Source organism: Echeneis naucrates, chromosome 20, assembly GCF_900963305.1.
Source record: "Echeneis naucrates chromosome 20, fEcheNa1.1, whole genome shotgun sequence".
Lineage (NCBI taxonomy): Eukaryota > Metazoa > Chordata > Actinopteri > Carangiformes > Echeneidae > Echeneis > Echeneis naucrates.
In genome coordinates this window covers 8,740,737-8,754,407 of record NC_042530.1, presented here as the reverse complement: position 1 = coordinate 8,754,407, position 13,671 = coordinate 8,740,737, and the positions used below count along the sequence as shown (strand labels likewise).

The 13,671-nt window shown below is 42.6% G+C and overlaps 1 protein-coding gene across 1 annotated transcript; it reads right to left on the bottom strand.

The window, feature by feature from the left end:
- Positions 1-63: 63 nt before the first annotated feature.
- spata13 (spermatogenesis associated 13) lies at positions 64-13,671 on the bottom strand. Its single transcript, XM_029528806.1, has 14 exons — positions 13,166-13,671; positions 7,041-8,612; positions 5,835-5,876; positions 4,916-5,359; positions 4,482-4,626; positions 4,134-4,261; positions 3,685-3,864; positions 2,951-3,133; positions 2,532-2,711; positions 2,197-2,429; positions 1,603-1,732; positions 1,092-1,467; positions 876-950; positions 64-764 (listed from the first exon to the last, which is right to left on the bottom strand). Exons 1-14 carry the CDS (start codon positions 13,172-13,174, stop codon positions 583-585), a joined length of 3,879 nt encoding a protein of 1,292 aa, XP_029384666.1. The 5' UTR covers positions 13,175-13,671; the 3' UTR covers positions 64-582.

Genomic DNA, 13,671 nt, shown 5'->3' with positions numbered 1-13,671 from the left:
TCCTGGTAGCTGCTTGCTTAAGCAATCAACTATTATGAAGTGACGGCTTTCTCATTTTGTACGTTTGTGCAAGAGTTTTATTTACAGTCTGAACAGGGTGGATCATTTTGTCAGTTAATTTATCCTCTGGCTGTTGGGTGCTTAGAAGTGACAGAATGGCAACACAAAAAAATAACAAAAAAAGGGTCCAGCCTTTCTGGAATAATGTAAAACCATGTTTGTCAACGCAAAAGCAGAATAAACATTGTCGCCATAATTAAAACAAAATAAAAAAAATCCTTCAGCTAGAATTAATAAGACAGAGGGGTGGGGTTTCATAAGCTATATTGAGCAGCATCTTTAACACTAACAGAATGGACAGAGTCAGTATTTTAACACTTTTGTCATGGCCCATACAAAGTGAAGGCACTGGACTTTGCAAGAAAACAAGCAACAAAATGGACACAATGAAAAGACACAAAACTTGATAGTACATTCACAGACAGGAAAATACAGGAAAATAAAGTGTTCTATAAGTCTTCAGGACGGTTCAGGCATGTTCTGATCATGCACAGAGGAAAGAAAGGATGAGAGAGCAAAGCCTCATTTCCTGAAAAAGGCGTTGCGGGTGATGCTGTACAACAGGTGATAAGGCTTTCTTTTTGGGGGCTCGGCCAGTGAAAAGACCTGCTGCTGAGGCACACGGGTGGGGATGGTGATGTGGCGCTGGTGAAGTGGGTGAAGGTTTTGGTGGTGGGGTGGGACAGAACCGGAGTAACCAATGGCTAAAAGGTGAACAGGCAAAACAAAACTCTAAATTATGAATAAAGAGTAAATTAAATTGAAAAGCAATTTAAAAGAGTGGCTTAATAGCATGAAGATAAATATTTTCTTACATTTGATCTTCCCCTGTTTGCCTCTTCTGGCATTAACAATAGCCTGTTTTCTTTGTTCTTCACTGATCTCCATTCCTGCCAAGAAACAAATGCAGCCACACCTTCAGGTCAAAATATTTCAAATTGCCCCCTCCTTCAACAATCTCTCTTCACCTTTTCCTTCTACACACAATAGTTATTTTGTATCATCAGTGACAGGAATCCAACTCCACTCACCCAACTCTTGGTCTTCCTTGACTCTATGTCTCTCCTTGGCAAAAGCTTCCAGCCACCTCTGCTTGTCCTGGGACTTCCTGCAGCACAGCATGCACACAAACTCCAGAGTGGAGGCGTGGCGCAGGCGCAGAGCATTCCTCAGGGTCAGGCCCAGCTCTGGGTCCCGCCCGTCGGGCACATTCAGTACCTCGGTCTGGTCCATATCCAGCCGTCCCCGGTAATGGAGCAGGTCTCTGCGCAGGACATCTTTTTTGCAGAAGACTAACTGGTGGTCAAAAAGGAAGAAGCTGCGCTGCTGCATTTTGCCTTGTCGGATAACTCGAGTCAGTTCCCCAGAGTGGATCAACTCTGAGCTGCGCTCCAGCACATCTGGTCCCTAAAAAAACAATTTACTTAATTTAATTTGTTAATATGAAGCAGCATTCTTTACATGTGTTTTGAAAACATGTCTGTGTGGACCACAATTTTAAATAAAAGAAAAACTGAATTTATAAGTTTCAGTAATCATCACCTCCCAGTGCAGGATGGCAACCTGCCAGTGAGCGATGGTGTCAATACTTTCTAGCCGTCTTTTCCTCTCATTTATCAGGCTGGCCACATTCTTCATAGCTTCATATGCTTTGCTCACTCCACTGTAGTCACTGCAATAAATCAGCAACAGAATAGTGAGTACAGGGCCCAGCAAGGACATACAATTGATAGGAGACATTTCCATTTAGAGTGGCACAGCTTCCATCAAAGTAATAACAAACCTGCTGTACTGAAACTGCTATGAGTTATATAAGATAAATATAATGCAGTGATTTGAATGTATCTATAGCAACAGGCATACTTGGATGCCACAGCAATTAGTGTTCTTAAACATTGAAGGGCAGGTGGAATATTACATTTATATTGCATGTTATTTTATACCTGTTAGAGTGGGATTATTGAAAATTATTTGATACTCTCTAGTGCATTTGTGTTAGCATTCCTTACTTCATTGCAAAAAATAGGGAAAGAAAGCTCTACAAATATAAAGATCTGTGAAAAATACAACTTGCACAAGACATAAAAGGACAGTATTGTATAAGTAGTGGCATGATGCATTAAATTTCCAAAGTACCTGTGGTCCTTTGGGGTATACTTGAGCAGTTCTCCCAACTGTAAGGGGTATTTACAGATCTTCTGGACTGGTGTGAGCAAAAAACCAGCAATGGAGATGTCAATCATCTGCTGCAGGAGGCGGCAAGCCTCAAAGAAATGTTTATATCTGCCAAACTTCATGAGGCGCTGCAGCTCGGCACAGGCTGCTGGATGAGTGTTACAATACTCCGAGTAGATAGAGAAGCCCTCCCCCTTAGGGAAACAAACAAACAAATGAGAATTCACTGGTACTGAATAAGATAAGTACACGAGTTAGACAGAAATTAAGAGGATTATTTTATATGTGACTGTTACCTGTAGGAGGAAACAAGAGCCTATTTCACTGAGATGTGGTTGGTCATGGTTGTACTTCTTCTCCAAGTCCCTCAGAAACTGCCTCTGGAATCTGTAGATGTCTTCTATGTTGCTGAAGATGGTCTTCAACTGCAGCTCAGTGAACATTTGCGGGTGTTTACGGCACTGGCGGATGTAGCCCTGAAAATACAGACAAACTCTACATGTTACACTGACAAAATAAGAGTTACTTACTTTACTTGGTGCTGAAACATAGAGTCCTCTCTCATCATTAATACCCTCTCAAAGTAATTTCTGGAAAAACACGTGCAGCTTACTGAAACTTTACAAAAATATGAGAAAGGATATATAGTGGCCTGCATCTTAAGGACAGATGTGACAGAAGCAGCAGCTAAAGTGTTAAATACTGAAGCTCATACTTCACAGATGTCTTTGAGGTGCTTGATGTAGATGCGTTCAGTATTCATGATCTCCTGTATCACATTGGTTCTCATCTGTTCCTTGTGCTGCTGAGTGCTGTGTATCTCCCTGGGAGTTGGATCCTCCTGATCTGCTACACTCTCCACGCTTTCTGCACTCAAGTCTTCCTGGTTCACTCGCACCTGAAACACATTCACCAAAAACACAGTGGGACCTCGTGAGCAGCATTCAAATCAAGAAAACAGGTATTCCTAACAGCCTTAGTCTTTTAAGATCAAAATTCTAATCAGGATTCATTTGCAAAAAGATTTCGCCTCTATTTCCCCATCACTATCATACAGGATAAGAGAAATCTTAATTAATGGACACGTTTACAAAATTAACAAAAACTACTACTACTACTAAAAAAGATTCAGATCTACTTGACTTCATGATATGCATGTGTAAATTTAACCAGTTGCTGTTTGGCAACATTGACTCAGCTTCAAGCAATTACACAGCAGACACTCATCTGCCAATCAAATAACCCCATCACAGTCTCTGCCTGTCAAATTAAGATCCTGCTGCCAATCAGCTCTGGTCTCCACAGAAACCAGTTGGAAATCTGAAATTTGACCCCTCCACACACACTGTTAAGAGAGCTGATGAAGCTTGGAGCTGAGCCAGTTTGCTCTCTAGCAGCACAAAAAAGACTCGCAAATATGTATCACACACACAGGTCAGATCCGCTTACCCTCACAAAGCTGGAGGGAAACCAGGCCTCCCTGTCAGCCCCCCTGCCCCACCACCAGTCCTTATGCAAGGCATCCAGGACCTGGATAACATCTCCAGCCTTGAAGGCCAACTCTTGCTCCTCCATAGTCACATGGTCCCAGAGAGCCTCAGCATAGACTGTGTGGCCTGAGCTTATCCACTGAGTAGCACACACACAGATAAGATAAAGATACAATTACATGCAGGCTAAGACCATGTCCAACACGTAAGATTATGTCCAGACTTGTAGACACTGCAGAGGTTGTATGTTGTTCTGAAATTCAACCAAACACACAGAAAAACATTTTCACATGGCTCTTCATGAGCCATGCACAAAACAAGATAAATGTTGCATCATAAATTCAGGGAGTCTTGAAGAGAATATTTGAGTTCTACAATGTGACTGTGATTCGCACCCCTCAGCCTTACCTCATTGAGCACTGAGATCTCCACCCCTGGCTGGAGGTAGGGCGTAACATCAGTGAGCTCATCAAAGCTGCCCTCCTCCTCCTCACTCACACTGTCATCAAGTGTTGCCAAGCATTCAGACACACCATCTGCAAGATATAGAAATTGGTTAAACAACTATGTAGAGTGGAAAACTTTCTGAAAAGATTTTTAAAATCTGCACAACAATCCACAGATGCAAGAATACCCACACCTGGCTTTATACTAATATTTTGCTCAAAAACATGCATTTACATTCCCGGGCTCCGATTTTCCCATAGACTAAAATTGTGTGATGCCTTGCCACAAGTCAGGAGTCCCAGTTCTCACCGCTGAGTACTCTGTGGAGCTTTCGCCGTCCAACACGATCCAGTCCGATGGGGGTGCTCTGGGAGAGGGCTGAAGGGCGAAACCTGGCAGACACTGCTCTGTAGGGGGGCACCTGGTGGGAGGGGATGGGTGGCCGTGACAGGGGCTGCAGAGGGCGAAAGGAAGCACACTGGAATTAAGAAAGAACTGCACTTGTCTGACTTTCACCACCTACCTGATGACTTAATGTCACACAAAATCAGCCTAATTAGTGAGAATTACAACAAGTTCCAATATATAAAAGGTCTTTAACATGCATGTAAGCACCTTGACTACTATTTGTGTCCTTTCTGAACAATGTGAAAAAAATCCTGTATTTTATAATTCCTTCATTGGTGACTAGATCAGCTTCACTCTACCAGTAGAAAGTTCAGTAGTAAATTCCAACAGCTTACAGAAGGAAGTTGGTCCTCTTTCTCCTCAGCATCCGAAGGAAACACATCCATGACTCCTATCACTGAAATAGGCCGATACCTCCTGGGCTGAACATCCCCATTCATGCTGCAGTTCTTAGGGATCTCTCCACTCCCATAGGTGTCACTATCAGAACAGCCTCTATGTAATGATGTGCTTTCTGTCCTTTCCTCAGCATGTAGCTCTGTAACGTCCTCAGGAACGGAGTGTTTCCTGGAAATGAGCTGCCCATAGTCAGAAATCGGCCGAGGCCTCGTATGCCCGGTCTTTCGCCTAGGCTTGACGGAGGATGTTCCTGCCTTCGTGGATGATGTGGGCGATGTGGGTGACTCAGAGAAGCATGTTGGGGAGATAAGGGTGCTCCTGCTGGTTGTTGGAGAGACTTCATCTGTTTGGAGTGTTTCTCGCCCTAATTCTGGTGTCACCTACAGAGCAAAGGAAAAAGTTCAAAATTCCCCTGTTCAATGACCTGCCAATACACAGACATGTAGAACATAACTGCTCGATGGAACTTCTGTTAATCAGAAACAGACCAAAAAATGTACTGCATGGCAGTCATAAAAAATACAAGTAGAATATGTTCCTGGTTGCAAAAATCACAAGAATGAAGGTGAAACGATTTATACCTTGAAATGCATTCTCGTGAGAAACTTCATTAGCACCCATTTTGAGTTCACAGAGTGATTGGCGCTGTATACTGAACACAATCAATCTTATGCTTATCATATTCAAACAAAGGACTGCAACAGAAATGGTACAAATATTCCACAATGAAATGGTATCATACTGTGTACATGTTAGTAAGTGTTGTGTGCTCAACGGTATTATGTTGGCAAACAATTACTCATTTGGAAATAGTTGGTATAATTCTGTTAGTCAGCCAGTGATATCAAACCTCACCTGTTGGTTGTCTTGATCTGGGTCTGGTCCCTGACAAATGCACTGGAAAGGCACACAGTGGATTAGCACCATTGTGAAAAAAAACAACAACCCAAAAAAAAACAAAAAACAAAAACCCAACAAAAACTCACAAACATAGAGTGGCCTAGTTCCCCAAAAAGACTCCTGGTTCCCTGAGTTTTTGGAGGCCAATAAAAGCCAAATGATATCTATAGTAAGCAAATGTGACAATTGGTCATCTTCAAAGGCCGACCAAGAAACAGGCGTCTATAACAGTATATTTGTAGCCCTTCGCTGCTTGGTGGTGCTGCTTGCTCTCCCAGGCCCAGTGTCCATGGTCCTGGACTTTGATCCATTAGGCTGCAGTTTAAGGGAAGGGGGAGAAGTGAGGTGGGGATGTACTTGCACAGTAACAGGACTATGGAGCTCTTTTGCACAAGGGCACTAATCATAAACAAAGCCTAATCATTAACTCTGCCTGCTCCTTCAATGTGCTTGGTAGCACAGAACAGCTGGCTTCAGCATGTGACCCTGCTGCAGCAGACGTTAGTACATAATACACAACTGACAGGAAATGGAGTGTGAGGCAACGTTATGCCTATGTCATTATTTATTTGACAGTAAAGAGGACTTTGGACCACTAGCTCAATTTTAGCATACGAGTAATGTTCTGACAAGTATCGCGTTGATATGAGTCCTTATCTCATTGGGTTGGAACTGAGCCATTTTCAAAGACCACTTCATAAAATAATTTCTTTTCATAAGACAAGGGTCAATGCCATCCAACTGGAAGACTGGCATCCATTAAAAATTGCACTATTCTACATGATAAGCCAGAGGGTCAATCTTCTCTCTTTTAGAGGTTTCTTTTTTACTGAAACTTAAAAGGGAGCACTTTTCATCCAATGCTATGCTTTGATAAAAGATGCTATTTGTTACATTGTCAAACATTTTGTGACCGTGTTATAGTTTATCTGTGGTGCATTTTGTGCATCTGTGAGTCGTGAACCTTGCTCGATGTCATCAGTATAGTTTGGAGTTGGTTCAGAATACACCTGAGCCGATAATCACAGAGTAACAGGTGAAACAATACTGGCTGCTAATTAACTAACTAAATATTTATGTATTTATATTATGTCCTGATAAAGAATTGAATTTAGCCACCTTTCCTCTTTATGCACATGATTTACCCACTCACTGCCTTACCTTGTTTGGTAGCGACTTGACATCATTCTGTTCTTGCTGTGAATGCCCTTTTTGGCTGAGTGAAGATGCCTCACAAGCTGCCATCTGTTTGTAACCACTTGTTGTGCCTACAGCCAGCGACTCGTAATGAGCATCGATAGTGGGTGAAGTCTCTGTAGTCTCTGGGAGATCAGAAACTGGGCTGATAAGAGTCTGGTGCTGCTTTGGGCCGATGCTGTATTCAGGTGGATGATGAACCAGGGGTGTGTGTTCGGGTGGCATGACCCGCACTCTGACAGGCGAAGGCCGGCGCCGTCGTTCACTGGTTTGTAGGCAAGGCACACGACGGGAGTAGTCGTCATGGAGACGGCTGAGGGGTGACATGGGGGATGGCAATGTAGGGCTAGGGGAGGAACTTTGCCTGCGCCGGACAGTTAGGTCAGTCATGCTCCCTACTAGCTTCAGCATGGGGGCCTTGGTTTTCACAGGACTCTTCCTGCGGTTAGCAGCATGGCCTCGAAGGTCCACTGAGGAGGCGCTGGCTGTTCTCTGGATGTTTGGTGTCCTATTTGATGTTGTAATCCTCTGAGGGTCCTCTTGAATGGAAGGAGGACCAGGCGATGGGGCTTTGCTTCTGAATGGCGCTTTAAATAAATTAAGATTTTCTGCACTTTTGCTCATCCTGCTCAGCAATGTCAGATCCGAGAGCTTCACGTTCCCCGCTTGGACACTGACTTTGGATGTTTGATCAGGCCTCTCACTGTCTGCAGCTTCATTTGTGTGCCCTCCTTCAACTCCCCCATTTCCCATGTCAAGAAAAGAAATGCGTCCTGCTCCATATGCTTTCCTCATACTCCTTGAGAATCGTGAATTGCGTGCAAGACCATTTCCTTCTTCATTGTCCTCATCATCATAATCCTCAAAATCCGAGCCACACTGATTCATCAAAGCCAAATTTTGTCCAGTAAAATTTCCATTGCACATACTGTATCCCTCTGCTATCTTCAAATCATTTGAGTCATTGGCACCAGGGTCAGCGTTGGACACAATAGTACCATTAGGCATTTCCTGATTTGATGAATGAACGTTTTCTCCATTGAGGTTTGATGCCCCCCTACTCTGAATACCTTGTAGCACAGATGAGCGGAGCTTTTTGAAGGAATCCACAACACCAAGTCCCGGAAGGCCTGACCAGGACTGTGGCCCATTGTTGCCATCTTTGTTGTGGGCTGGAGAGGGACCAACAGTGGTTGAACTATTAGCAGAGTCAGGGCCCTTTCTCGAACTAGAAAAAAGCCTCATAATTCTTGAGGAGTAATGCTTCCCCTCAGGAGGACCTATGACTGGGTTGGACCAAGCAGAGGAGTTGATACCATTCAATTTGTTCTCAGCAACAAGAGGAGCTGCAGTGATTGGCTGGATTTGGGCGCCACACCCAGACAACAGATATGGGACTGCATCCCTGTCACACTGATTGTGAAAGGGATAAATATCACTGAAGGGTCGGCTTCGGATCAGTGCATCGCCTTTTGAGTTTTGGTAGCACAGGAGAGAGTCTTCGCTTGTGGACAAGCCTTTGTCCTTTGGCTCTGCCTGCAAAACCAAACACAAGTTCATTGTGGAATCTGAATAGAGAAGAACTAACGGTCTCTTTCAAAGTTTGCTGACCAGATAATTAAATTGGCATAATTTTTAAAAGCCAAACAAATAGATTGTTACAGAAATAATGTAGCACATTCTTCAAAGATTGTAATGAAAAATTATAATTGCTGAAAAGGACATCATGCATATCCAGCATGCTTAAGGAGGATGGGAGCACAAGAATTAACTATAGTGTGTTTACAGTACAGTGTCCTCTGTGTTAGTGTGTTAGAGAGGAGGAGTGGAGGGAGAAAAGGGAAGAAGACAGATAAACAGAAAATGAGTGCATTTGTCCTTGGTGCCATATTTCAATGTCCAAGGAGTGCTGAGGCCCAAGTTGGGGAGGTGTTCCACTAAGTTCAGCTCAAAGAATATGTGTGTGTGTGTGTGTGTGTGTGTGTGTGCAGCTGAGACTTTGAAGTGGGGCCCTGTGAGCGTGACTAAGCAATGAAATTTGCTAATCCATTGTGATTAATGCAATAAATTGCCCAGTTTTCTCCAGATTATGTTGATGAGGAGGTGATGTGGAGGGGGCTGGAAGGGGAGGGTTGTGTTGACATAGTGAAGTGCCACACTTCAAGGTAACACATGCACATGGTAAATATATATATATATATATATATTTTTTTTTTTTTCCTCCCCCCCACAGGAGCCCTTTTGACTTGTCACAGCAGGAAAGAACAAATAATAGTGATGCAAATGTATATTTTAAGTAATATACAGTTTGTAGGGTTTCCTTCTCAATGTCTCTGAATCACAGAATACAATAATTATATCAATAATTTAATATCAATAATTTAGTCAGTCAATTAGTTAAGTTAGCAGTTTTCTAGAGCCTCTTTCCAGAAAAGCTGAATATGATCCCCCTGTTCCCTTCGCTTCTTTCAAAAGAATATGTAATGACAACTGTAATGAGAGACCAACCATAAATTTTATATTTTAGTTATTAGGGTAAAGAAATGTAAATTTTTCATGTTTTTAATTAGTGGCATTTCATCATTATTTGTGGAAGCTTTAGAAGCAGCATTGCCATCAGATTGTTACTGAGTGCACATGCAGGGAGTTGGAGGGATCTTGGACTGCTCCCATAGCTCCCATCCTCATGCGTGTTCAGCAGCAGATGGGCTTTCTCTGTCAGAATCTCTGGAATCTGCTGTCACTTAAACCAGCTTGCTCAATCACATCAGACACTTACGTAAACACAGAGCCACCACTGCCAAGCACCACTGCTGACAGACAGTAAACACTCCTCCTGAACAATGTGCGGCTTTCAAAACAATTCTGAATTGTCTTCTTGTAGTTTCTCCTCCTCTGTCACAAGAAAACATTTTGAGCAGTGAGTGGAAAAATAGATACAATCAATAATTCCATCTATTTTCCAAGCAGTAAGATAGGAGATATGGAAAGAATTCATACAGCTTAGGTACCTAATTTGTTATGTTCAAATGTCATGCTATTAGCTGTTCTATCTAATGAACTATCCTTCAAAACACCTTTATGCTGTCTCCTAACACTCAGCGCCGGCTGTCACGAGCCAGTTGGCATCTACTGATATTTGGCAGTGTTGTGTATCACAACCAGGTGGTCACCATTTCACAAGAGGACTGACCTTAAATCAACAACTTGCAATGCAAAAATGCAAACTGACTGAGCAGCATATTAGGTTGGCCTTTAGAGTGGGTGATGTATTTATGAACCTTATTGTATCTTCAGACTAGACTTAATGCATCAATCTCGAGTGTAATGTATATGCAACTTTCCTATTAATTTGAATGGGAATTTTACAAAACAAAGTCAACCCTAACTACTAGACTATTGTTAATTCTCGATGACGCAGACAAATTAAAATCTGAAATTATACAATCAAAACATGTTATGGATAACAAAAAACCATGTCTGTAGCTATGCATCTCTTAGGTGCACATTAATATCATGCCCTATGTAGATCACTGATAGTATGTTAAATTTTCCAGGATCAACCTTGCTCTCAGTGCGTACTGGAGTCACTGCTGCTCTCAAACTTCCTCCTCCTAAGCAGTAGATAGGAGATGTACACTGAAGCTCTGGTCCAGAGTTAATTAAGAGCTCAGGCAGGAGTCCCACCCCCCCACACATGGCAGCCAGCTGGAGCCAACCTCAAGATTAGACTCCCAAAGACAAGGATGAGCAAGCACTAGGATACATAAACACAAACACAACGGCTAAAAGCATGCACTCCAAAAGCAAACATAACTTGGTGGAGCATCTTTTCACATAGTGGACATCCATGTCCACATCCATGTGTGTTCATGAACACTCACAAATATGCACAAAGTCAAACAGGGAGGAAGGCATTTAAAATCACTGCCTCCCTTCCTGTTTGTCTGGAAAACACAGGTGGTTATATAAGCAGTCATAAATGCAAAGTGATAAGTGACCTTCTATCCATATTTTGACCTCTACAGAAGTATGTCCTGCCTGAGGGCAGGATAAACGTTATTAAGTCAAAATGAAACAAGCACTAAACTGAAAGACGACCAGGCAGGGCTTATCAAGGGAAAGTAGGAGTTTGTCATTTTTTTTCATTTTTCTGTCTTAATTTGGAGACACACAGTCACCCTGGAGCAACACTGCTATTCCTTTGTAAGCTCTCAGCTTACAAAAGAAATAGCTTGTCTTGATGTATAAAAGTATCACAAGATGCTTCTCAACGATGACCTAAATCAGCAGCACATAGTGATGTGAAGCACAGACTGGTTGCTATCTGTGTGTGCTACTCGATTTAAGATGGACATGTGCTGAGTGTAAGAGGAAAGGATCACTGTATATTGTTCTTCAAGTGAATGAGTGAATGTAATTGCAGCTGCACTGAACATATTTAGCAAATAAACTGCAAAAGAAATATTCTGTGTGAGCTAACAGTGTGGGAATGGGAGTGTGTATGTTTGTGTGTGTATAGCCTCTTCCTTCCCAGTAATAATCTGATTAGGGGAGCTTTACCAGTCTGTGTTCAGAACTGGTTTCATCTACACATGATAGCCTAATCAGCGAGACAACTAGACTATTCATCACTGACTGAGAGTGACACCAAAAGCTTGTAAACAGCCCACCAGAATTTGACTGTAAGGGGCAACTTGGCTTGTATGGTTAGAGAATGAGAATAATAATAAAAAAAAAAAAAATACAATTTAAACTGTACCACCAGGGTCCCTAAAGAATACGCCACTTCTTCTAGAGTCAAATTAAAATCTCTAGTTACTAACAAAGCACTACCTATTATTCTTTATGGCACTAATTTGCACGAAATATCCTGTCCAAAAACATGTGCAGTCTGGATCAGGCGAGCACATAGGCTCTGATTTGGTTTTCTGCTTTAAGTCTTTGGACATGACCTAGTTCCTCATTTTTTTGATTTGGCAGAAAGAAGGATAAGGTGAGACACCACGCCCCTTTCCATAAAGCGTGGGAAGTGCACTCACAGGCTGAGCCAGGGAGTGTCACTCCTCACACACACACATGGTAACTCACTCACCTGATCTTCTCTGAGCTGTCCAAAAAGATAACCAGAAATTTAACCCCACACAATGCAAAAGGCTTAAAGGACAAAACACTGAAACTTTGCTGTTGACAGTGCAACAATAACCAGTAGAATCATCAGCCTTCAAAGACAGAAAGCTTATCAAATCACCCAGCATGGAATTCTGACATGATCTGTGATTGTTTCTCATTCATCATAAGATTAGAAGAAATTAACACACCAAATCTAACACTGTTTTAGTGAAAAAGTGAAAACTAACTTTCCCCAGTGCAGCTGCTGTACATTTACTTAACTGAGTCACAGCACAGAAAATGACATAACACAAAGTGATATAACAAAAAAAAACTCTCTTTGCTTGTCCAAAAAGAACTGAGGCCACTAAATTCATAAACTGCAGTGACAAACCAGCATTTTTTACAACAGTGGAGGGCCTAGTCCAAAAGAAGATAGTTTAATGCTTCACATTGCTTTGAAAATGAATTTGGAGGGATTATACAAGCAGAGGACTCTGACCCTGAAACTCTCCAAAGTTGAATGATCAAGACAGCAGATTTTCCCTGTCTGGCCTTAGATGACAACAGGTTCATACAGTAAACAGGTCCAGCCATGTTGGTACCTGCACAGACTTAAATCATTTCTGAAAACAATGAGTTCTGAGAAGGGATTACGCTGAGTAGGTTTCTAAGCTCGTGAAGAACTCGGAGCCAAAGTGCTTATTTATTTCTGCATTAATTAACTTTCTTTGGCTGGAGAGCTCTTTGTAGTTGCTGGGCCTCAGCCCCTCCCTCAGCTCCCTGCACAGCCTGGCATCTCCCACATCACTATAACAACCAGGGCTGTAATGCACTACAATAACCCCCTCTGGTCCCATAACCAGGACCACAAGCGGGAACAGCACAACGCTAATGTGACATGGGAATAATATAGGCGACGTTTTATTTATCACAAGAGTCAAATAAGGTGTGAAAACAACACAACTTTTCCTCACCCTGCTCATAGTCGCAGATGTTGTCCTCCTGACCTTTCCCCCCCTCTCACATCAACAAAGCAGCTGTTTCAGTTGTTTGGTCATAGTGAAGGGGGCTTGAGTCTCTCTGAGGTCCGACCTCGTCCTGGTCCGGGTCTTCTCGTAAAAACATGTCGGGGGACAAAAACAAAAACAAACAAACAAACAAACAAAAAAAGCCACACCAGGCCGCCGTCGCTATTCAGTTACCCCGCAGCATATTGAGGCAAATGGTGGCTGGCTCCTTAGACACACGGGGTTAGCAACTTCAGCTAGCGCCCGGACTCCCTCATTAACTTCTTCCAAAATTGCACAAACCCCGCAGGCGCCAACTTCGCTGTCGCCGGCTGGCAAAAAAAAACCAAACAAAAATAAAAGCCGACTGGCAGTCAAGTCAGCCGAGGAATAAAGAGCTGATCTCGGCAGTGGTTGGTGAAGAAAACAGCTCGGTTTGGCCGCTGTGTCCACACAGCAGCTTCTTCCATGGA